Below are 26,133 nucleotides of genomic sequence, written 5' to 3'. Positions count from 1 at the left end.
TAAGTAGGCTTTAGGGGGAAAAACCTTAACAAGAATATAAATGTAGAATATGGACCCAAATCTAGGCAGGATTTAAAGGAGCTTGTGGAGTGCAAAGGAGTGAGAGGAGCCCATGCTCCACTTGTGGATGTTTCAGTTTAAGGTGCTCAGCGCTGCTTGAGCCATCTTTGGTGCCTCACAAACATCTCGAGCTCCAGAGGAGACGGCAGCCACAGCCCCCTGCTAAGAGCCGGGACATGCACACTGATGATCAAGGCTGTGCAAATGCTGCGGCGCTTCAAACGGCACCCAGAACGCTGTCTGCTGGGAGCCAAAAATACGATGCGAGGGAGTAGAGAAATTCTGAATGTTTTGCACTAGGGCATGTGGACTGACAAGCATCATTATGCAAAGGCTGCTTATGTAAGGATCAAAACACTTGCGTTTCTTGAACGGTGCCCATCATAAACACCATAAAAAAACAGAAGATGGACCACAATCAAAGAGAAAAAGATTTGTGTTTAATGTATTTATGTATGATGTATCCATGCCTAAGTAACACCAAGCAGCTCTTGCTTTGCATTTGTGCCCACAGTCATTTTTTCCATCTTAGAAACAGATTAAACTGTCCAGAGTCAATGGTGTAAACGTAGAAAGAGTTCCTGTTTATTTATATATATTTTTTAATCCAAATGAAGGAACTAATGAGATGCATGCCTTAAAGCAGTGGCCTGGCTAAAAGTCATATTTACAATTTTCTTCTTAGCCCATATCTATTCAGTCAGCCAAGACATGTTTGTTTGTGTTTTTGTCTAGTTTTTTTTTTTTTTTTTTTTTTTAACAACTAGCAGCTAAATATAATACAATAAAATAGAGACAACAGCATGTCTCTGTTTTCACTTATAAAATATTGTGTATTTTTAAATATGGAGACAATCTGAGCAGCAGGATGTTGGGGGGGGGGCATAACACACAGCAGTGATTTTTTTAAAAATAATTCCCATACTATTTCATATAGTATAGGACAAGTGTTTTTATTGTGGTAATAATTTTATTATTATTATTACAATGGTTATGATTATTATTAAGTCTATGTAAATAGGTAGGCCTAACTAACTACAGGTATTTGAATTATTTGACAAATGTGACCCTCTCTAGTCTAAATAAGTCTCATCCCAGTGCATCCTCGATAATACGGCCCGAGCAAGAACACATCTGGGTTTTGAAATTGTACTTGGTTAGATGTGGACTTTTACACAGAACACGACTTGGGCTGCGATTGTTAACGTTTCCCAAGAACACGAGAATGTAATATGAGAACGTAAGAACATACAAAATCTCATACGGAGAAACAGCTTTAGCCTGGTGAAATGGGTGTGGCTGAGTGTGAAGCCAGCAATCAGCGCTGTAAACCCTCCTGCGTTTTGTCTGAAGTTTCACATTTGAAGAGCACTGGTATTCTAGCTGTAGTGGCAAAAAAGTAGGAATTTCATGTGCAAACCCAATGGGACAGTGGCTGTGTTGGTGGCAGGCCAAAGGTTTAGCTCTGGTGGGTCGGCTATTGGGAGACCCTGGTGTAGGGGGAGTTTCTTTACAGAAAATAGCAATAATAATTAGGCATGCACTAATTTTTGACATTTTTGGGCCAATATGATAACTGATAATTAGCACATTGGAGGAACTAATAATCTTTTAGTAATTAAAGCAAATTCATATTGGATTAAGACAAAACAAATTATTTTTATCATAGGTTGTCATGGGCCAAGCCTTTTCTTCTGCATTTGTACATTTCTGTACTTCATTCATTATCTGTAAGTGCTTATCCAGTTCAGAGTCGCGGTGGGTCCAGAGCCTACATGGAATCTTTCGGCACAAGGAATACACCCTGGAGGGGGCGCAAGTCCTTCACAGGGCAACACACACACTCACACCTACGGACACATTTGAGTCGCCAATCCACCTACCAACGTGTGTTTTCGGACTGTGGGAGGAAACCCACACGGACACAGGGAGAACACACCAACTCCTCACAGACAGTCATCCGGAGCAGGACTCGAACCCACAACCATCACATCCTTGGAGCTGTGTGACTGCGACACTACCTGCTGCGCCACCCATTTCTGTACTTGCTGGTTCCGCATGAATGGTTTCTAGAGGGGTACTAATTAGTGCAACACCTGGTTTGTTTGGGAGAGTGAAGGAGAGAGTGTGTTTGAGTGAGTGTTTGTAATCGTTTTATAATTATTCTCATTGTGCAAATCAGCATGAAATATGTTGGTATGACATGTAGGATTTAATTTGCCTTACATGACGTTGCATGATATTAGTTAATATTGTGAATAGAGCCAATACATGTTTAAGGGATCGAATATCCATGTAGGGCACAAATCAGTTCTGGTCCTTTGACAAAAAGTCTATATGTGTGCAGTGTGTAGCAGTTTCACAGTATAAAATGAAAACTCCTGCAGCGCTAGTGTTTCAGCCACATTCTGTCTGAACACCCACATGTAAATTGTAAGCAAGGGGCTATTGTACTACAAGTTTATTTTCTGCCACTTACCATAATGGGAATGCCACCAGAAGCATTTACAAAATACCCTCCTGTCATATTTTTCACTCGGCTGAAAAGGAGAAAATTGCAGAAATTTAATATGAGAAAAGCTGTATGAATGCTTGATATGTGACACCTACTAACATACTCTCTGTCAGAAGTGCAGCAGTTTCGGCTGTTTGGCCACTCCTTTCCATTGCATTTGCTTTTGCTGTGGATGTATCTGTCAAGCTGTGCATATTGTAGATTTTGATCAAGCGGTGTCACATTCATTTGCACTTATTATTTTGCCCCAGCACACAGACACACAGAGCTCTCCTTGTGGTCCGGCTTATACCCACGACTTTCGCCACCTGGCATAGTTGGCGTGACTTGGCATCAGAATAGTGAGGCATTGGCAATTGCTAATGGAGTCAAGCGAGGTAGAGCTGAGAGGAGGAGAGGGTCAGGACACAGGTGGGGAGTCTCTCCTTGAAACCAGTTTATAGGTCGTGTGTGCACATTCTGAATGGACTTGTTCAGAGCTTAGTGTGGCATGCCCTAATCTAACTCACCTACATCATTTACTTTTATAACAGGTACCTCTTATCTTTCCATGTCAAAACAGAGCTGAATGAGCACAGTCGGCTGGCACCCAGTCTTCCTTTCACTCTCTTCTGCATTTAGGCTAACGGCAAAGCTAATCAGAACTTTTTTTTTTTTTTTTTTTTTTTGTGGCATGGTGGCCTGCTATAGGGCTGTGTGAGATTTGCACCCAAAGTGATGCTGAGTGTTTCCTCTTGAAAACGGATTAGCAGAAGAACTCAGGTAGACATGCTAATGTTCGCTCTGCCATCTGCTTTAGTACTGATTATTCAATTTGCCCTCCGAAACCTGCTGAAACTGCCATGTTGGCAACTGCCAAATGCCAGAACTTTTGCTCTGCGTCCATCAAAACAACTTTAACGTTCCTGTAATTTTCATATGTGTAATCCTGCATCAAAGTCAAATGTGAGTGCATTTCTACGCCGTATCCAGTTGTGCTTGGCACAGCAGGAATCCACGTTTGCATTTTTTTTCACAGCACTTCTACCCCCCACAGTTAAATCCAGAAGAACAGTAAATATCATGTTTTAAATACTGTAATACTACTGCACTGCTGATATGCAAATTAAATGAAATACACATGCACACTGTAATATATGGAGTAAAATAAGACTTTTTATCGCAAATACAACATATATTATACTAACAGAACAATTACTGTACGTTATATTTACTGAACAATTATATCACATACGTTTGTACAACCAACGCACCATTTGTACTTAAACCTTTTTTTTTTTTTCTAATATCTGCATTTGTAATACCTTTTTACCTTCCACTCTGTATGTAGTATGTATGTGTTCATATTTACAGGTGTGTTTGTGTTAGTGTGAGAGTTTGAGCTGTGAAAATCTGCTATCCATTATTTGCTGGTCTTGGATTGTATTGGATTAACCTAATCTCCCAGGTTACACTTAGACTCTGAAGTACATTTCTAATTTGTTGGAAATGTGGTGTCACACAACAATTAAACTGACGATCACATTTTCACACATTAATTGAATATTTGCTGTTAGGGCAATCTTCAGATGCTGTCTTCAGAAGTTTGAAATTTTTGAGAAAACATAATCTTTAGATTGTTTCTCAGAATCGTTCAGCCCTATCAGCTGTACAATGTGCCTCTTACGGTGGGCTGTCATTCACTGTCCATATTTCATACACATCCAGTGAGGTTGTTTGTTCTTGAGTTGGTGGTGCATTTGTGGGATAGAAAGCTCTACAACATCTGCAACTGGCCATGACTAAGTTGGGAGAAACCTGAAAAAGAAAAATTAATTAGCCATTGCTAAAAATAGAAGTTAAAAGAGGGCGTGTGGTTTTATTTTGCCTTTCACCTTCTGGGATATTCTGATAATTAAGCTTTGTCCTTTTGTAGCCCAGACATGCAAGCAAAGTGTTTCCAGGGAAAAACAATAAGGGCATGGCAATTACAGAGTGTTGCAAGATGGAATAAGCTCACCACATGCGGACACACACACACACACACACACACACCGCATAAACACACACAAAATTACCCATCCTCTATCCTCACTAGTTAATCTCAGCAGCAGGCTAATACACTTCCAGTGTGGTTTTTGCCAGCTGTAGTATATTTTGACCATGTAAGCATCAATTAAGGTGTACCATAAGGTTTGACCCTTTAGAGATCGATGTCTTGGGCTACTCTTCCCACCTAATTGGTAGTCATTGTGATAAATCTTGACGATGGCCAATCCTATTTGTTTCCGCTAAAATCCAATAGAGCAAATTCGCCCTCCCTCCACTCATCACCCGTGTCAGTGTGATGCATTGTGCCTGGCTTTTCTTTCACTTTTCTGTCGCCCCTCCTCTTTTCTCTCTTTTTCATTTTTTTTCTCTTTCTCTCTACTCCTCCCTCCCCTTTCACATTTTCTTTTTATTCTCCCAAAAGCCACAGGGCTTATAAAATATGCCAAAAAGATGCAGCCACTACTGTTTTTTTTTCGTCATAGGTTTCCACACAGTAGACTTGGCCATGTTTTCATCATCTCACTCCAGAAGGTTTTCTTGGCTTTAGCTCCTCCAGTCATGTGCAGTGTAGTCTCCACATTCCTCCATAAATCTGTGTCTCCTTGTGTTAAGATAGTAAGATCTAGATTAAATCTGATGTTGCTGGTTATTCTGCTTTGTGTTCTGATTACAGTATATTAGTACACATTTATGAAACATTAGTTTTGCATGGTTAATGAAAGGCCAGTATTGTTTTGACTGAAATTACTTAGATTCTGGATCATCCAAATGCCTTAATTCATCAGAACATTCATCTGAGCTTTTGTCCATGATGCCTACAGCAAATGCAACATTTAGTAATATAATTAGAAACTTATTTGCATATTGCAATCTTGGACGCTTAGGCCTACAGGCTACCACACATAGGACACTTGCAGCATGGTGGAAAAATGTTACTCTGTTTTGCTGTAGAATGATAACCCAAAACGAGGCCTAAACAAATATGCATGTCTTGATGTTCACGTTGGGCAAGCAGCAATTGTAATGTCTTATTCATAAACTGACGAAGGCTCTACCAACATTACAAGCCTTTATTCTGGAAACAGCCAAATTAGCATTAGTTACCTAATTTTAAACATGATGTTTGCTAAATTATGTTAAAGTTTTATTCAAATCTACTTGAGTTCTATGTCAACGTTGTCTAGGTTTTGCTTCAATGCTTTTCTGTATAGCTTCTACACCGTAACAGAGACCTGTTTGGCTTCTTTTCCAGTGAGCAATAGCTTTTAGCCCTCTGCTGTAATCTTTCTATTGTGCCCTCTTTTAGAGTATAAAGTTTAAACATATCATTGTTCTTTAAGTTGAGAACATATTATGTTAGACAGATCACTTTATTGCATATCAGAATCAAGCCTTTGGCAGAATCATTGGACTAGACTCTCCAAACACCTTGAATATGCATAATTCTGACTCATTCTTCCCAAAATAGAATAGAATAGAATTCTACAGAATAGACACTTAAACATGAAGGGCAGCTGCTGAGTTCCTGTAAATATTAGTGATTCATCTTTCTTAAAAAATATTGCTTGTAATGGCTTAGGGGAAGTTTTTTTTGGAAGCTCTGTGTAATTAGTCATACTTGATATTGCAATTAGTTAATCACAGAAATATGCCTCTTCTCTTGCAGTCAAGTGTTTGTAGTTGCACTGTGTGCCAACGGGTGAGAGAACCAGAGTAATCTGAATTTTGCTTTGAATTTGTTGACCTTCTCAATAAATGATTTGTTAGTGTTGTAATCACCTGCTACTCAGACTTTCAGAGAGGGGTGAAAAGTTTAACAGCTGCTATATATGTGTGTACCTCTTTTGCAGCGCATGCTAATCTGTCTTCTGTTAGTCGTAACATGGCGCACAGCACTGCACTATTAAGTGCGATCTAATTGTGTAGTATTCTGAGCACTAAGTGTAATATGGTACACTGATGGTTACAGCCTGTTGACAGACATTGTGCATGATTGTACTAAAATGCAGCCAAAGAAATTGATATGGCATATCATGTGTAAAACTGCTGCCACATGGAAGACTACAATTCAAGTTCCAGCTCAGGTTGGAACTTTAGATTATACAAGATATAAGATACAAAATCTCATGACAACTTTCTTGTTTCAGCACTCACTCTCCATTCCCTCAGCTCAAATCACCATACAGGAACGCTTTGTAGTGGTCATGTGTCACTCTGCATACTTTGCTTGCCCACTTTCATCCTGTTGTACTATGGTCAGGACCACCACAGGTTTGATTTGGGCAGTGGATCATTCTGAGTGCTGCAGTGACACTAATATTGTGGTGGTGGAGTGTTAGTGTGTTGTGCTTCTACAAGTGGATCAGACACAGCAGTGCTGCTAGAGTTTCTAAAAACTGTATTCACTAACTGTCCACTGTTAGACAAACCTACCTCATTGGTCCACCTTGTAGAAGTAAAGTCAGAGACGGTAGCTCATCTGTTGCTTCACAATTTGTGTGTTCGTCGTTCTCTAGTGCTTCATCAGTGGACACAAGATGCTGTTGATTGGATATATTTGGTTTTTGGCCTATTCTCAGTCCAGCAGTGACACTGAGGGCTCCACACAAACCCCAAGGACAGGTATTGGCCAGGTCTAATCCTGCTGTCTGAAATAAACCAGCCCACAAATTATTACTAATGGATCAAAACATGAGGGGTTTTTTTTTGTTGTTGTTGTTTTTAAGCACCCTTTGAAAATGCCAGATCTCTATTACAGTGCATGAGGATTTGAGGAAGAATGGGCTAATAAAAATGGTTCATATTTGCTAGGAATAATCTTTAATATATCAACATTTGAATTCATTTTTTTCAGATTCTCTGAAGTTACTATTTCAGAGTAAATAGAAGATTTCCTTAAATCCTGTGAAGGGATTTAAAGGTTGTACCATGCACGCTTCAGCTCTAACATGAATGGATTCTTGTACTTTTCACAGAAGTGGCCACAAAGTCAGCGTCACGCTGAATCACCCTTGTAATGAATTCTGTGTCATGTTTGTTGTGGAAATACTAAAATGGACAACGTCTTTTTAATCAGCTTGGTAAATGCCACACAAAATTAAAGCCCTGAACTTTTCAAATCAGATATAAGCAAGAGAGTAGACCTATTAGTTCAGTATATTAGGAGCAGCTTTTTATTCTAATAAAATCTCAGGGCAGGGTTTTTATGTGCCTTCGTGTAGTAGAGCGATTAATAAACTGACCAAAGTGGACAATTTTGTCTTTCATGCTGAGCTTCAAGCAGCCATCCTTTTATCTTCTCAAACTTCTGGACAGCAATGCGTATCTGTCAGCTCTCAATCCCTCTCTTACCCCCCATACTCCTCCCACTCCTCCTCCTGCTGAGAGCAATCCAGTTATCCTCAATCATATTAGACCTAATCTAATCACCGCTAATAAAACCCTGTGCTTCACCACATCTCTCTTTTTAAGCGAAGGTAAAAGAGATGTGTAAGCTATTTGTGCAGCTGTCTTGGATCAATAGAGTGAAAGCCGGACCGGGGAGATTACACAATCTGTTACATCCGTCTTTATGGCACCATAGACGGCGTTTTCACACTGCCTGTGTGAGGCAGAGCCATGGCCGCAGATGAGCCATGCAGGCTTCTTCCTTAAATAGGGAGCCTGCTGAGCAGAGCCGAGGAGAGAGGGCAGAGAAAATCAAGGACATGGGCTAATACACACTTTTATTCTGTCTGCTAACCCTGGGCTGCACGGTAGAAAATAGGGATGTAGCAGACCCACATTTTCTTATCAGTTCCAAAACCTGAGCTCAGGGTTTTGAGGGATACCTAGCATTTTCTTGTTCATTCTAATATCAGTATATCTGACTATTGGGAGCTACTGTGCAACATTCTACTGTGTGCAAAGTAACACAGGCCTCTTGGTACACACTTGTGTATACCACATGTCTTAAATATATAGAAGATTACATAAATAAAAGAAATAATAATGTATTAAAAAAAAGAATGTGAGTGTGACAAAGTAGGCTATGTTTAACAGAACTAATGATGATGCTCCACTTCATGGTACCTACATTACTCTACTCTGCTTTTTTGCTTTCCCATTAAGCAAATTCGGTACCTGGTCGCTGGAAACAGGTCCTTTATTTTAGTACCTGCTCGCTTGTGGTTTCATGTGAGTCGAGTAGGGACTAAACGGTGACGTGTTAACCTTGCAGAGCACTGATTGGCCTTGTCCATTGATTGATCCTTGATTGGACTCGTCAGTCATGAGCAAATGCAGATATCAGCGATTTGTAAAATCTCTAAGCTAAAGTAGAGATCACATTTGTTTTATCCGACTCACTGTGGCGGCCTGTATAATTAAGCTCTGTTGTTTTGAAGAGGTATGAACACTCCTTGGATTGGTGGCTGTTGAAAGACTCCAGCTAGAGCCGGATGGTGTATCCAGGAGTATATATAATAATTTCATGACCTCTCTGAACTAATAAGCAGTAAAATTGTGTTCAGTCTTAAAAAACATAAGCATTCAAATACATAATGAGTAAACAAGGCTTATTGTTACTGCCACTGTTGTCATGGTTTCCAAAGATTGCGTTGAAAATTTGAAAATTTCTATTTCGAATGAATGAAATGGCAGAAGGTGCTAGAATGCTGGATCTGGATTTAGCAGACTTGGTTATAAACCTTGTTTAATTTGATTGCTTATCACATCTGCAGAACTCGTTCCAACATTTAGAGAACTGTGAACCTTTCAGTTAATACCTTCCAGAAGTGTGTTTGTGTTGCTTTCCTTGCAAATCATATGAGACTCATTTTCTGAGCCAAGATAATGTGTGATATTTTCCACATACTGTGTGCGGTCAGACAGCATGCCTGTGTCCTCTAAAATAAAGGTGACATTTTTCTCTCTCTCTCTGGCTTTTTTTTTTTTCTTTTTTTCTTTCACCACCCCCACCCCCCTCTCTGTACCCACTTCGGCTGTTTGGGTGCTTTCGGTAGTTTAAGGAGCTAAAAATAGCCACAGCTCTTGCCATGTCGCAGAGCCTAATTAAGAGTAGAGGGACGAAGGTGCTCCCAAGCATCTGGGCCCGGCATGTAATAGCGCCCCTTGTTCCTGTTTGCTAGTGCATGCGCATCGCCACCAATTATCCTCTATAGCGTGGCTCATGTCTTCTCCCAGTCGCAGAGGAAAATGCATAGAAGAGCTGACTGACTACAAATCTAAACTTTTTACACATTTCACTTCCCTGCATGCCACTCAGAAATGTGCTCCTCAGAAGAGAAGTTTTCTTTCCCACAGAATGCCAGCCTGAATGAGCTGAATAGTTTTATTTTGGGAATTTGAGATGCCTGGTTCTTGTTAACGGAAGCAGTCAGGAGAATGCTTAACTTGTAAGGAGCAGGTGAAACTGTTCCAATGGGAACATGGTGAAATTGGATAGTGTGTGGTTACAACCCCTTTTGGGCCTGCCACCTAACAGCTTGAGCTATTGTGTCACTGCTATGAGAAACTTGAATTTTTCAGGCTGTTTTTTCCCCCTCCCCCATCAAATATTGTGAATAAATTGTTCTTGTTTGTTTGTTTGTTTAACCAACCCAATTTTCTGCTGAATTCATCTTTGTCAAATCTACCTTTTGGCTAATACCACCCTTCACTAAATATGTTCCCAAGCTTGCAGGGTGAGACATGCACAAACTTGTTCTGAGACTTGTGTGAACAATAGCCTTCACCTCTTTGAAAATTGCTTCCAACACAACACCATTATACATCTCAACACGCTTGGAGGAGAATTATAACTGCCCAGATTTGTTGGGCCTGCTGACAGCTGCCTACGTTGCCTAGCACCATGCTAGATGAGTAGATGAGATGTGATGTAGAACGGGTGATCTCCTGGCAAGTAGCTTTTTTTTATTTATTATTATTATTTTATATATATACACACACACACACATTATCATTTTAATGACAAATGAACCAGCAGTTGAGGCTCTACATTGCTTTTATAAGTTGCATTAATGGAGCATAAGTTATTGTTTTCCTGTCAAATTCTGAGATAAAAATCTTCCTGATCATAGCGACAATATCCAGATTGAGGCTCTGTGAATTGGTTTAAATGCCAGCATTTCTCCTTATTGAGTTGTTAACATTTATAGATCACCACATGAAATGAAATCAAAGTCGGGCTGACTTTGTAAGCGACTGGGTCAAGCTTGCGCCAGGCTTCTCTCCACTGAACCAGAATTGAGCTGCGTGGAGAGGAGACTTCAGCTGACAGCTCATTGATTTATTTTGGTTTCTCTGTCAAAGACACGTCTAAAATGCCTCCATCAGACAGCCGTCTAAAAGGTGTTTTTTTGCGCCGCTGACGGCGGCAGATGAAAGGGAGGGAGGCCCCATACTGACGGAGCTTCCTGCGGGCTTTAATCCAAACTGGCACGTCTCGATATGCTTGAGCAACTGTGGATGGTGGGACTGCCGGAGGTACAACTCTCCTCTACCACAAGAAGCAGACACACTTTGCTAGTGTTTTTTTTTTTTTTAATGCACTCTACATGATTCTGATGGTTTAGCTGCATTCCCGACGAGCTCTTTTTACATTCTTCTCACTTCTGTTTGTTTGTTTACTCCTATCGCTGCCTGGAGTCTGGGTAATTGGGTAATTTTGGTTGATTATAGACATGTTAGGATGACACCTGCTAAACAATTGTTCTCTGCTCTTTTGAAGGGGGGTGGGGCTCTGCCTTGTCTCTCTTTTCAGTGTTTCCTGAAGCTTTTAGCAAGATTCAGTTTTTAATCTCTAAAAGACCAGATCATTTTATTTTTTTATTTTTTTTTATTTGAAGGGAGGGGGCATCCATTCTAATTTTCACAATACATGCTGGACACCACCTCCCCTTCTATAATCCACAGTCCCAGGGGCTGGCCAGGGCCTGCAGGGTGTGATTACAAGTGGGGAGGTTGGGCTCCAGCTCTCAGGGTCAGCGTGGTCCCAGTGAAGCGGGAGATTAGGGTTGCTGATGAGAACGGACATTAGATAAGCAGTTACTTGCTACACAGACTCAGGCCAAGCGCTGCCCATGTTGTGCGTGGGGGGGTGGCATCCGCTCTTTGCCAAGCCAGCTTGTCCCTAAGCCCAGCACAGACGGCAGGACCACAGAACTGTGGACGGCACACCGTGTGCAGGCCGCCCAGACTGTTTGCCAGCAGAGGTGTGGGCAGTATAACGATGCTTTATCATTAGTGTGATACATGTCAGGTCATTCAGGAGCAAGAAGTAAATTTCACCAGCAAAGTGAAGAAAGCATTTTTGAAAGTAACTACTTGTTTTTACACTTTTCTGTAAATTGAACAGAAAAAAAAATCCTCTGTAGTCCCTGGGTGAATCTGTGTATATTACATATAAACTAGTACCCTACAGGGGGCCACCATGTTTAAAGGGGACATAACCTTTGACACCTCCAGGCCACTAGGTGTCAGAATGAGTGTTGTATGATGTGATCTTTTTTAAAAATGTCTAAATTATCATTTAAAAGGAACATAATATTTTCACTGCATGTGCATTTTAATTTGGGGATCTGGAGTTTACCATCCCACCCAATGGTAAAACAAAACAATTATCTTAATCTAATGCAGTTTCAATTTATTATGATGCTTTCCTTCATAACAAGCATAAAAACATTGTTAGTAGTAAGCAGATATTTCAGTAGGTAGCTAGCTAATTTTCAGTTCCTCCTTAATTGGTGAAGCAAATACATTCTAGTGCTAATTTAAGGTGGATCTGGAAGGTTCAAACAAAAAGCTGTCGAATAAGAAGCTGAACTAGGCTTCATATCACAGAAAGGTTAGGATTGGGTGATGTTATATTATTGTCAAACCTTTTTGATGGTGTATCATGCCCTAATTTTAACAGCACTCCTCTGATATCACTGCAGACTGACAGAGCTGCCTACAGAGCACCAGTAGTAGCCTGGTAATGATGCGCAGCTCTTTTGGTTTCTGTTCTGATAACATATCCTGGTTTTGAAGTGTTGTCACAGTGCTGGTTAAACATGGAGAAAACAGAGAAGTAATAGAACCCAGTTAAAATGGCTAAAATCCAGACCAACTGCTCCTCACACCTGGGCTCTCATGATGAACTGAGCTGTGGCTCATTACCATTCATAGAAACCGAACTGGAACATGTTTGCTCTAAACATGCCTGTATACACAGAAGTAGAATGGTGCTGAGTTGATTGATCCTTGTGGTATTTTGAACAAAGCATGTCAAACATTTTTATTAAGGCACCAGGGAACTGTATTAACTGGTGGAAAATAGGGTCCCCTTTTAGAACACTGACCAACTATCTACATGTTTCACTTGGTCCTGGATTTACTAGTGTGTGAAATACTGATTAAAAACGTTATTCCTGTTTTTTTGATGGACATGTTTATTGATGCACCGATATGAAAGTAATAGGCAGATACTAACAGCTATCTAGTTTTTCAGCATTGAATAAACACACACACAATTTAAAATCTAATTTCCAGGCATATATCTGCAGATACCAGTATTAATGTAACAGTCTTGCTGTTTTTAAATATGGTTCTGGTATTGCATTTTAACTGTGCCAAAATATTTTGATGCATGTCCTGTAATATGAAAATATTATTTAATATAATGATATGAGGTTTTATTTTTTATTTTTTAGTGGGGGGGCTAGGCTGTTATATTGCCACCTTGTATTTCCCAGCACACTAGTGATAGCCACACGGACAGGCTCAGTCTCAGGCTCAAGCCCAGAACACACAGACTGCTGCTCTGGCAAGGAGCGAACACACAGCCTGATGCTGAAGAGGTTTCAGAGTGTGCTGAGGACTGACAGAGGAGATTGATTTTCTGCCCTGGCACTTGCACTCTGCTTCATAACTCAATATGGCACAGCATCAACTTTTGATCTTACCCACTTTTTTGGTGGGGGGAGAGATGTGGGGGGGTGTGGGGGTGTCCTAAGCTTCCATGGACCAACTGAGTCGCAGCCAATATCTGAACTTGTTCTTTTTTCAATACACTGTCTAGAACCTTAATCAGGCCTGAAGTTTTGGTTCAAACCCGAATATAACCTGAGAACATCATGTCCGAGCCAACTTAAATCACATAATCTAGCTGAGCCTGAACATGACCTTAGCCCAACACATTTTTGTTCAAACACAAGCTAACCACAAGCTTTGAGTCTGAAACTCACCCACACACTACAAAATTCTTTCAAAAGCTGAATTGACCCAGCTCATCCATAGGGTTTCCATGCTGCACCGCTCTCCTGTGGATGCACTATGCAACATATATTTTTTGGCTAAACAAATTAACTATACATTTTTCTGAATTGAGACGTGACATTAGGACGATAAAAGAGCTTAATAAAGTGAACAGAAAAATAAAGGCAGGGAGAAATGCATGGTAAAACATGCTTTTAACAGTTTAAATAGAAAGGCAATCTGTGAGAAGCCAAGCTGGACGTTTTGGGCTGACCCTCAGGTTTGACACGTTTCTGAGGAATGACGTGCAAATCTGACGGGAGCAGTCAAGTACATTTTGGGTTCTGACAAATATTTCAAGCTCTTATACTCTAATACGAGCGCAGGAAAGTTTAGGTCTTTATCATACAGCATGCTAGAAGTTCAGATTCTATTTAGGTTGATCTCAAGACAGGTTTTGGGTGGACTCTTGACAGCTGCCTCTATAAACTGTCAACACCCGTCAAATTCTTCACTGCGCTTTCTGTAATAGCTTCTCTGAAATTATATTCCAGCAATAGTGCACCCTGCACAGGGCCAGGGATCTCTTTTTGGCCATTTGCAGTAAAGTTTTAATACACAGAGTACACTCTGTATACATCCATTGATTTGCACATTTGGTCCAGCCCAGATAAAAAGGATTAAGGATTTAGGATTACACTTCAGTGACCTGCTCCAGATTGTCCAGTGTCTGGACCCTTGCGTATCTAAATGCCTTCTTTTGTCAGTTCAGCATCTGAAGCCCTGAGGAGTTTGTCCAGCTTGCTATCACAAATGGCCCTTTACCCCTTGAACCAAACAGTCTGCTCAATGGAGCAATTTTCTGTATATTTATTTATTTATTTTATTTCCCCCCTTCTGTTTTTCCGATCCATTAATCAGCCTGTGTGTGTGTGTGTGTGTGTGTGTGTGTGTGTGTGTGTGCAGTTCTTAATAATAATTATTTCATGTGAAACTTGGTCACCCACTACTGAAGAAGGGTGTCAACTGGAAGAGGTGAATAATCAAAGCTGAAATGAAACTTTGTCTCTTCCACATTATTTCACACACTCATACCAAAAAAGGAGAGTTCCGCAATTGTAAGGTGTAATTTCTTCAAAGGTCAACATCATATTTTAACAAAGATTTTAAGTATAGTTTGAACAGTGGTGGTGATGGAAACCAGACATCTGATGAAGCTGCCAGTTTCATGACCTTACAAGCTAGTGTTTGAACTGATCTGTCTTTGAAAGATGACTTGCTTGTTTTCACTGTCCAATCCTTGGCATTGTCACACTATGTGCTTGACGTGGTGAATGAAGCCTCCGCAATTCTCTGAATGTTTTTTACTTCATCCTTTCTCTCCTGACTGTTTTTTTGGGAGTTGAATGTGAACTGTATGTGAGACCAGTTCAGCAGTAGTCCCTTGTTTGTAGTCCTATCATATGAAGTTCATAATTACGAACCTTTTGATTAAATGTTCTCCAGTACAATTCTGATTTCCTTTCAGTGCAGATCACCCCCCCCCCCCCACCCGTAGGTATTTCAAATCTACAGAAACAATTTCTTTTGGTTGAAGCCTGATGGGAGTGATGTTAATGTTCCTCAATTACAAAAAGCCCGCTGAGGCTAATTTGCAATAACCTACAGCTGGTGATTTGTCAGTTTTTTACAAAATTAGAAAATTCCATTTCACTGTACAGTTTTCTCTTCATTACAAACTCTTATTAATCATGGAGCCAAGGTGCTTAACTCAGCATGTACAAGATGGTGTTTGTTCTCCTTCGTAGCATTACCTGCAAACCTGTTATAGGAGTTGTTTATAGATTATAGAGGGCTTATAGAGGGCAGCTTATAGATTCCTTATAAATAATTCATTCCTTAATGTTTCTTTTATTGACCATGATAAATAAGCTTGTATTAAATTGTACCTAGGTCACTGTACAAGAAGTTAATTAATGAGAAAAAGTAGGCTACTATTTTTGCAAGTGGCATTTGAGATGAACCATAGTGGCATTGTTTGGAACCTGCATTAGTTTTAGTCTGCTGACCCCTCACAAGGAAGTCTGAACTCCCAGGCAGCCATCATTGTGTCTCTTTAACAGTGTTGTTCTTTGTAAATGTGAAATGGCACTGTACACGCCGGGATGGGGCTCTTTGATTCCTGCTCCGCCTGCACTTTACACTCAGGAGAAACTAGTCCTGTGTGGCAAAGCGTCCAAGACCAACCGCCAGCTATTGTCCGGCAGACCCTGTCACGCACAGCAACGGCTGCTTGCTCCAGGAAGAGTCCGGCGTCTCAGAGCTGCAGTCAGTGCCGCGCCGATGTTCCAAGCTGTTCAAGCGTGTGTGTGTTCCCTTTTGCAACATTTCTTTATCCCACCAGCCAATCTGCACCATCACTCTGCTTTGAAATGAAACAAGAAAGGCAGGGATTGAGGAAGCATAAAGGGAGAGAGAAGGAAAGCTTTGAAGGCTCCAAATCTTTGCACCCTTTTTCCCCTCCTTCCTCTGCTTTAATTGCTGATGCAGTCTTTCAACTTGTCACTCAAACACTCTGCCTTTTCTGAGGCTGTTGATTTCTTCTTTTTTTTTCCCTGAAGAATTCAGTTCATTCAGTTTCATTCTGTCTGGGTTTGATTTGATGACAGTCAGCGCCAGCCACTATATTGCCAGTAAATGCTAGTGATGTGCATTGTGACTTGTTCTGACTTAAGCCTTAACAGATGACTACTGGGATACACACAGTGAAGAGAAAGAAAACCTTTGGTTGAATAAAGAAAAGTTTTTAACAGTAAACACAGGTCTACATATGAAAATGGTACCGCTTTTGAAACCTACTTTTTTAGGTTTCGGGTTTAGATGGTTAAAATCTATTTATTATGAGTTATTAAGTTGTTAATCCATTAGTAATCATTAATAATTTGTTATAACACATAGATATAAAGGGCAGTGTGAACCTGATGTTTGCCAAATACCCATCATTTGTTTGGCGATCCCACATTCATCTACAGATAAACCTTAGAACTTGCCAGATACTGACCTTACGTTGTCTTGTCCATCAGTCGACATTAACCTTGTCTGCTTTGGCACATATTATAGTTTAAACATTTTATGAATTAACCACCAACAGAATGTCTTTTATAGATCACTGATATTGCTTTGTACCGTAACATATTAATTGACTCAATTCGCATTCTTGGGTCTGAGCTAATTCTTTATCTTGAAGTTCTCTGACACTTTAAGTATTAGGCAAAAAGAGGTCAATGTTGCACTTCCTTTTTTTCCACTTTTTTTTTTCTTTAAAATTAGCAAGGGGAATTGGTCTGACCTTGTAACCTTGGAGGTAACATTGAGAACAGAGAAATCTTTATGTATTGTTATGGTTTTGCCTTTAGGTGTAACGCCTTAAGTTCCACTACCTCTGTCTTGTCAGTCAAGTCTATAATGTGTAATATAATACTCTTCATCTTAAGACCAGGACTGTGTCTTTTTACAGCGCCGTTGAAACATAACGGAAGTAGAAGCCTGTGTATATATTTTCCCACACTTTTCATAATGTAAGGAAATAAAGATTTTAAATATCCTAATCCAGAGTTCACGATTTGAATACTGGGACCAGGACATTTACGAGTTTTTATATTGAGATTGCGATACTTTTAATTGCAGTAGCTGGTAGCTGCAGTTTAAATTAGAGCTTATCATCAACACTGTTGTCTTAAGAATTAAGAATTTAATCCAGTGGCATGAAGCTTCTGAAATGACTGTGGAATAGTTGGACCAAACAAAAGCAACCGAAACACCCATGTACAGTGTGAACAATAACAAAACCACTAACCAGTTTGCTGGCAGTGAATGGCAGCATTCCAGCATTCAAGCATCAAACTTCTAGAAAAAGTGGATCTTCTGGGTTTTCCAGACCAAAGATACAGGTTTAGACCTTCAGTTCTAAGAAGACGTGTCCTCTTCAGCGCTACGTCGGGATATTGGGGTAGTTAGATATCTGGAAATCTATATGTTGTTTAAGCCTTTTTGATCTTTTAGGCTTGATCTTGTAACTGGGGGGGGCAGAGAAATATTGCCCCATATGGACCGCAACAAAAGCAGATGCTCTGTTTCCCGTGTTAAAGAAGAATGGTAAAAAATGTCTGCATTTCCTGATAAGGTTTTTGTAATCTACCCTGTAGCTCTTTAATCTGAGGAAGCTTATTCCCCAGGGTCAAAGACGCAGGATGATGTTAAAGGACACCAAGATACGTAGACTATGAGACACGGGTTACATTTTTGTAGCTATTTACTGTGTTCAATTCCTATTGCTTTCCAGTGCTATTGATTAGAAATAAACATAGCTGGTAATTTACTTTTCAGCCTCCAAACAGGGGACTTTTATGAAAGTTAAATATATTTAATAAAGCAATGTAAAGGCCTGGGTGTGGCTCATGCAGATATTAAGTACATTTGTGCATGTGCAAAATAGGTCAGGTTATTTAAAGCTTGTCTACTTCTAAAGAATACAAGTAGTCTGTTGCTAAATGAACATGTGTTTACTTTGGCATGTGATTTGACTTGTACATCCAATTGGATTTGGAAGAACTGTTGGTTACACTACAGAATAAGCAGAAGAGCATGAAGGTATGTTACAGTATATAATCTGTGCCCTTGAGACAGGGTGTGCTAAAGCTATTCTGCCATCAGAAAATGGGTTTCTTACCTCCTCAACTGGGAGCTGTTTTTATTTATTTATTTTCTTTCTTTCTTCACACGTTAGCTGAGAGTGGAACTGTGGGGGAGCAAAGAAATCAAAGATCTGGGACAGAAGGAACCAGCCAACACAGGAGATGAGGGGACAGTCTTGTAAATGTCAAGGTCTCTCTTTTCTCATGCCTCAACAATTTTGTTTCAACATTTCCCTGTTTGTTTTTGTGATTATTTATTTATTTATTCATTGTTTAAATTCTGATAGCTCAGGGCTCCATTGTTCTTTTGATTATTTGCAGCAAGCGTTGCAGTAGTCTTGAACAAATGTACAGTTTAAATTGCAGTTTCTTTTAATACCTGAAATGATTTTAAATACTGTATAATCTAGTCCTCAATATACATTTGGTTCTAGTCTTCAGAGAATACGTTTTCAACAAAGCATCTTGGTTGTTTTATTCTACTGCTATTAAATGTAATATTGTTCATACGTTCAAAGTCACCAGCTAATATGAAAAAGTCAAACACATCAATACAGCAAAAATTATTATTATTATTTTTTTTTATCTCAAGAAGCAATGCTTTACGTGCTGTTTTGCCTCACCTGCTGTTTTACGAATCAGTCATAAATGTGTGTTAAGTAATGGCAGACTACTCTCTATTGTGAGATATTTTGAGACTTAATATTTTGTTTTAAAGCAGGTAGTGTCACAGTCACACAGCTCCAGGGACCTGGAGGTTATGGGTTCGATTCCCGCTCTGGGTGACTGTCTGTGAGGAGTTGGTGTGTTCTCCCTGTGTCCGCGTGGGTTTCCTCCGGGTGCTCTGGTTTCCTCCCACAGTCCAAAAACACACGTTGGTAGGTGGATTGGCGACTCAAAAAAGTGTCCATAGGTATGAGTGAATGTGTGTGTTTGTCTGTGTTGCCCTGTGAAGGACTGGCGCCCCCTCCAGGGTGTATTCCCGCCTTGCGCCCAATGATTCCAGGTAGGCTCTGGACCCACCGCGACCCTGAACTGGATAAGCGCTTACAGATGAATGAATGAATGAATGAATGAATGAATGAATAATGTATTACTTAGCCAAGTTTAGCCAAATAAGGCATCAAAAATGTATTAAACTGAAGCATTTTATTTCTTGATTAACTCCTTGTAACTCCTATATATTTCATATTTAGTCTCTGCAACCTTTTTTCAAGCCTTAAAAGCTTTATATTAAACTACACCACATTTCATCAGCAGGGAACTTTAGATAGAACCATGACTGTTAATATACCATCACTCTCTAAAGACATGCATCTCCAAAATGTTAACTTTGGAGGAGAAGGAAACCTTCTTAACGTTCAGTGGAAGTCAATGTAAAAGATTTTATTCCAAGTAATTTTGTAACATATTTATTGGGCCAATCAAAGTTCAAATGATGTAGTAAACTTAAAAAATCCACAAAAGTAGGGGTTTTATTTTGTACAGTGTCAGTATGGGAAATGTTAAAACTTAAATCAATTATAGTTGGTTTAATTGAAGGCACTTGGCTTTTATTGTCTTGATTTCTGACACTGGGCCCAAGCAGAGATGTTGTGAAGAGGAGACCCACCAATAAGACTTCAACATCCTCAGTCATTGGCAAATTCACTATAGATCATGCAGATGGTTCCGACAGTGCTGGCTCTGTGAATTACTTCAGTGCTGTATTTCATTCATTGCCCTGACACTGTAGACAAATTTATTTCTCAGTGAAATGGGGTGTGTAAATCCTTGTGCATCCTGCCCATTTGAAACTCCCCAAGACCTCTCTTAAGTGGAACCATGCAGTGTGTTTCGTGTCCTCACATTTTTATTGGGTGTAGTCTAACCCTTCTGTTGCGCATGATGAATACCTCATGTCTTCAGAATCTTTACTGTTATGAGAATGACGAACACAATGGGTTGGCTCCTCTGTCTCGGCCTGGGGTGACCAGCGCATATTAAAGAGCCGGCTTGTGAATGAGGCGGGGAAAGCTCTGGAGCCGTAATCCAACCTCTGACTACTCTCTGGCTGCCATTCTCGTTCCTCTGCTGGGCACAATAGAGCTCCAGTGACAGGTATTGTGGTTTGAGCTTAAGCCTGGAGTGGAGAGGCAGGGAATATTGAAGCCCTGGAATCGTCAGGGGCATCATCAGTGCTATCCTTTGTGGAATTAGCCCTGGCTTTATTTTGCCTCATGAATCCCCAGCGCTCCCTGCAGCATGCCTGGCTACTATACATCTCTGAAATTCCTGGCAGTGATGCTGGATCATGCAAACAGACTACAACACCAACAGCTGTGTTTCAGTGTTGCGAGATCAGGAGTAAGGGGGGGGGGGTACACCCATCTCGCTTTTGAAGTGATAAAATGGCTTTCTCCAAGGCTCCCCACCCTCACCCCTCGTTGTCTTTTCAGAGATGTACTTTTGTGCTTCTGCTTTGCTTTGGTATTCATGCATTTTTCTCTCAGTACCTGAAGCACTTTGATTCTTTGTTCCACTCTCCCTTTCACGTAACCCACACATTACATGGATCCCTTGATGCCTTTGAAAGTGGACCAGTATTCCACCCCAGACACGTCGTGTCTTGTCACTTTGCTTCAGTCTTTGCCTCAGCAGTCCTCTGTGCCATTGACAACCACTCCCCGTACTCAAACGACCCGCGGGCCAGCGCCACAGCCGTGTGTGCAAAGCTGTAATACCCTGAAAAGCCCTTTTAAAGTCAGACAAAACCTAAAACGACTGTAGACTCTGAGGGAGACAAAGTTGCCCGAAGTCTGCATGCCACATGTTTGCTTATGCATTTACTTTCTGATCTGAACAGGGGCATTAGTTACTGACTCTAAACACTTTCAGAGTTTTAGAATTCTCTTTATTTCTTTAATTTCCCTCAAACCAGGCTCATACATAATTCAACTGCTTTAAAAAAATGCACATTCATGTTTAGGTAGAACGGGTGACAGCTGAAGCACAGCCTTGTTGAGAAGAATCCTGGGGATTTTTCCAGGAATTTGGCACATGATCATGACCAACGCCCTTTTAAGGCAGTTTATTTTGTCTTCTCCTTTCACACTTTGTCGACCAATTCACAATCTCCTCCCCTCCGGCCCCAGACATGGCTTATGCCCCCGCAGGGACCTTTTCCGTTCCAGCAAGTTCTTTCCTGTGGTCAGTGCTGATGTAAATCCTCTTCAGTCACTCACCTGAGCCACATTTTGTACTGAATGCCTCATTTGAGATAAAAAGATGGAATGACTTTTGCACTTTGGAGTGCATGAAGGAGAACGAGGATCACTTTTAAAGCCCTGGCTAATCAATGCAAGCCGCCGCCATTATCCTGTAATCCATGCATCGCCTTTGTAAATTCCTCCCTAGATCCTCTTGGTATTCAATGAAGGGAGCCCTCCTCTACCACGCTCTCACGGCATTACTTCAATTTTGGGATGAATTTGGTCTTTAGCAGTCATCTGACACAGAGGGAAAAGAAATACCTGTGGGTTTGTGTTGTGGTTGGAACTGTGGCAGCTTAACAATGAGGTAGAAGCGATTGCAGTGTGCTTTTTGAGCCTTGACGAAGAAATAGGTTGTGATAACTACCTGCTAATTACTAGATTATAATGCAGCAAAGAGTGTTTTCTAGAACACAGGTTCCCAACTACCCAGCCACAGGTTTTTTGCTACCTGGCTGCAACTACTGCCATATACAGAATGAGGAAGTAGCAGAAAAACAACAGATTCACTTTTTTAAAATATTATAGTGGTAATAGCATATTTACTTAGATGTCTACTGCATCATGTCCAAAAAATCTGTGTGAATAGATACGTGACCCCTTTGTTTCACAAATCATCAGCTCTGCCTATATTCAAAGAGTACAAACTACTGCAACTAAAATTGGAGGCTTGCAGAATCTGTTCACATCAAACTCTGTCCCATCTCTGTGGATTAAAGTGGAGACAGAACCCTGAATCTGCCACAACAGCCCTGAAGACACTGTTGCCTTTTCCCTCCACATGTTTGTGTGAGGTCAGGTTTTCAGCTTTGACAGCCACCAAAACAAGGCTTTGTCATTGACTGGATTCCAGAAACACTCTGCAGTTATGTTACGCACAGACATAACACCACACTCTGACCGCTTTGTCTCCAGGAAGCAGGCCCAGGGCTCACATTAATGGTTAATGAGTAAACATGGTAATTGAACTGTTGTGTGATGTGGTTGTCATGGACCATGTAGTTTACCACAACCACAGAATAGAAAATATAATGACACCCTGTATACATGCACCCTGTCTTCCCCGATATGTCAGAAATACCAGGGACTGTAGTGCATGTCTTTTTACATGTGTTTTTACAGATTTTAGGTGTTCATTGTTATGCAGTTATGTTGCATTAAGCTAGTTAGTCTTCATGTGGCTGCTTATTATTACATTATTAAGCAGTGACTAGGGTGATTAGTCATTTTTCAGCTCACTTGTTAAGCTCTTATTCTGAGTTAATATATTTCTTGTAATTTATTAGTTGTTTACCATTAAATTTATTAGTAAATTTCCAGAATATTTAAGCTGGTTATTACATACAGTTAGGTCTCTATACCATGGTACCCCGCACTACTTCCTTCTGACTAGACAGAACCTATTATTTTCTTGTAATAAAGGCTTAAAGGTAGTGTTCACATTTAATTCCAATACATTTTTCATACAATTCAGAGAACGTTTCCTCACCATTTGCTAGCTTTCTGGTCTGTTTGTGAAAAAGGATCCATTGTTTGTACTCTCTCTCTGTACTTCTCTCTCTGTCACATCCGAGAAATTACAGGGCGAGACATACACACACACTCACACCTACAGACACCTTTGAGTCGCCAGTCCACCTACCAATGTGTTTTTGGACAGTGGGAGGACACTGGAACACCCAGAGGAAACCCACACAGACACAGGGAGAACACGCCAAACTCCTCATAGACAGTTACCTGGAGTAGGACTTGATCCCACAACCTCCAGGTCCCTGGAGCTGTGTTACTGCGACACTACCTGCTGTGCCACCGTGCCACCTGCTTTTAAAAAGATGCAGAGCTTTAAAATACATACATAAGGGGGGTTTGTTTTGCTGGGAGTCCATAAAAACATAACGTACTACTTTGCAGTAAAACTGGTTGTTAATTACCAACTTTTGTCTAGTTAGCATTAAAAACCTCATAAGACCCCGATACTGACAATTTGTCAGATACTTCCATGTCTTTAACAATTTGCCTTATTGTTTTTTTTTTCTATTGCTTGCAGAATACATGAAAACTTGGGCTTGATTACTTCGGGCATGACCTGTTTTGAGAAACCGTCTGTGCCACAACAGTTTGCCCTTCAGACTTCAGCTTCACTCTGCCTCCGGGCCAGTTTCTTCTCCACACTGGCTCTGAAGATAAGGACTTAGAGAGGCAAAGCAGGAGGGGTGCCTGGGTGTTGGGCAGGGGGCCGCTGGCGCACAGGGGAGGGGCAGCGCACTTCTCTGAAGGTGAGTGGGAGCCCACCCTTGCACATGCTGTCCCCTGCCCACACCGATCCTGCTGCCCTCTGCAATGGTGACATGACGGCAGACACCGCGGAGGAACTCAGCTTCACACCACCATTTTTTTTGCTGTCGTATCTGAAATATACAATAGACATAGTACATCGGTTTTGAATAGAGGGCCGTGTGTATATACTCCTCCGATTGGCTGCAGGGTGATGATGCTGGTGTGTGGACGCATGAGGCGGCTCTACCGGCAGCTCACGCTGCAGACCAGCCTACTGCTGCTCTTCCTCTTCTGTATGGTCAGTGTACTCATCTCAGCCTACTTCCTCTATGGGGTCAAGCGGGAGCTGGAGCCGGCAGGGGTCAGTGGCTCGGAGGGTGCGGAGGAGGGAACCACAGACTGGGAGGATCCACAGGCAACACCCTCCCCACCCTCTGCTAGGGTCCTTCCTGCAAGAACTGCCAAGCCAGCGGACACATCTCGGACAGACCCTGTGGTGCTAGTGTTTGTGGAGAGCCTGTACTCTCAGCTGGGACAGGACATTGTGGCCATTTTGGAGTCAGGGCGCTTCCGCTACCAAACGGAGATCGCCCCTGGCAAGGGCGACATGCCCACCCTCACAGACAAGAACCGTGGCCGGTTCACACTGGTCATCTATGAAAACATCCTCAAATATGTCAACCTCGATGCCTGGAACAGAGAACTGCTCGACAAGTACTGTGTGGAGTACGGTGTGGGCATCATTGGCTTCTTCAAGGTAAGACCATTCCCCATCACATTTACAAATGCTTCTGCTGATAAATCTACAAATGCTTAATAAAATTCTAAATAAATCACAGGCCTTAGCATGGATGCTCACAATTCACAACCTCCAAATGATTTTTGCACACTCTAATCTTAATGATTTATAATCCTAATTGTATCTGAAACAACGAATATAGCATATATCCTCCATTTGATTTAACACTGGGGCACATTTACACAGAGTAAGTACACAGTATAAATACCGCTGCTAACATTTCCCAACTGTCCAGTCACTTACATGGCTGACATACAGAAAAAACAATGGCCATCAAGTATGACTAAAGTAAGCTGGCCTTTTAAACAAACCCTACAACGTTGTTTAATAAAAAAAAAAATATGCATTAGATTACATTGCAGTAATGTCTCAGAAATACAGTGGGGGTATTACACTGAATGATAAAATCACTATTAAATAATATGTATTAGATTCAACAATAGAAAATACCTTGTGATATTCCATAACTTTGACAGCCAGCAAATGTTAAAATGTACTCTGAACAAAGCACAAAATGAATACATATAAGTCATGTAATATTGTATGGGTTCAGAAATTTAAAATCAAGCCAACAGTTACAAAAATTAGTTACATTCAATATTTCTGACACAAATCTTATTCCATATACCTCCAAAGATTTGTCAGCAGTTGAATTTGATCTGAACTGTATATTAATTAGTGCTGTCAATGTTAATGTGATTAATCTACTAGGGCTGGACAATGATTCAATATCAATATATATCGCAATATAAAATGTTTCAGTAACAAGATGATTTTTAAACACATTTTCAAAATTTCAATATACATTATTTACAGCATCCAACACTGACTGACGGTCGTTACAGGGCGCTGTCATCATTTCAGCACTCAATTTAGAAGTTAGTTGAAAAATATTAATATTGATAAAGCCAAGAGGTTGTTTGATGGTGATGTCATGTTCCTTGTTTGTCCTTGAAAGTATTTTTTATTGTGGAATGTATTTGTTCATTTCGAAATCAGAATTATTTCATATCGACCAAAATTAAGAAATATATTGTGATATAAATATTGGCAGTATCATTCAGCCCTATAATCTGGTAACATTTAATGTGCTAAAAAACTTTTAAGCAAATTCATAATTTTAGCTAATTTTGCCACAACTTCCTAATATTGATTCATTTTACAGTGCCTAGTGGCATTTTAGCGGTTATATTAGGAGATATTAACAATTAAGTTTGTGTCTGAACTTCGTTGTGTTTGATGTTAACCTTCTCCCTGAAAATTAATCCA

At 40.5% G+C, this 26,133-nt stretch overlaps 1 protein-coding gene across 1 annotated transcript in view; it reads left to right on the top strand.

Moving 5' to 3' along the window:
• The window catches only part of ndst1b (N-deacetylase/N-sulfotransferase (heparan glucosaminyl) 1b), a 92,848-nt gene that overhangs the window by 43,590 nt on the left and 23,125 nt on the right, over nt 1-26,133 (top strand). Inside the window, exon 4 of the mRNA XM_066645771.1 lies at nt 23,836-24,822. Coding sequence (XP_066501868.1) covers nt 24,277-24,822 — 546 coding nt within the window. The 5' untranslated portion in view covers nt 23,836-24,276. The remainder of the gene's footprint in view (nt 1-23,835; nt 24,823-26,133) is intronic.

This window comes from Hoplias malabaricus, chromosome 15 (assembly GCF_029633855.1).
Source record: "Hoplias malabaricus isolate fHopMal1 chromosome 15, fHopMal1.hap1, whole genome shotgun sequence".
NCBI lineage: Eukaryota > Metazoa > Chordata > Actinopteri > Characiformes > Erythrinidae > Hoplias > Hoplias malabaricus.
This window is presented reverse-complemented; position numbering and strand designations above follow the sequence as displayed.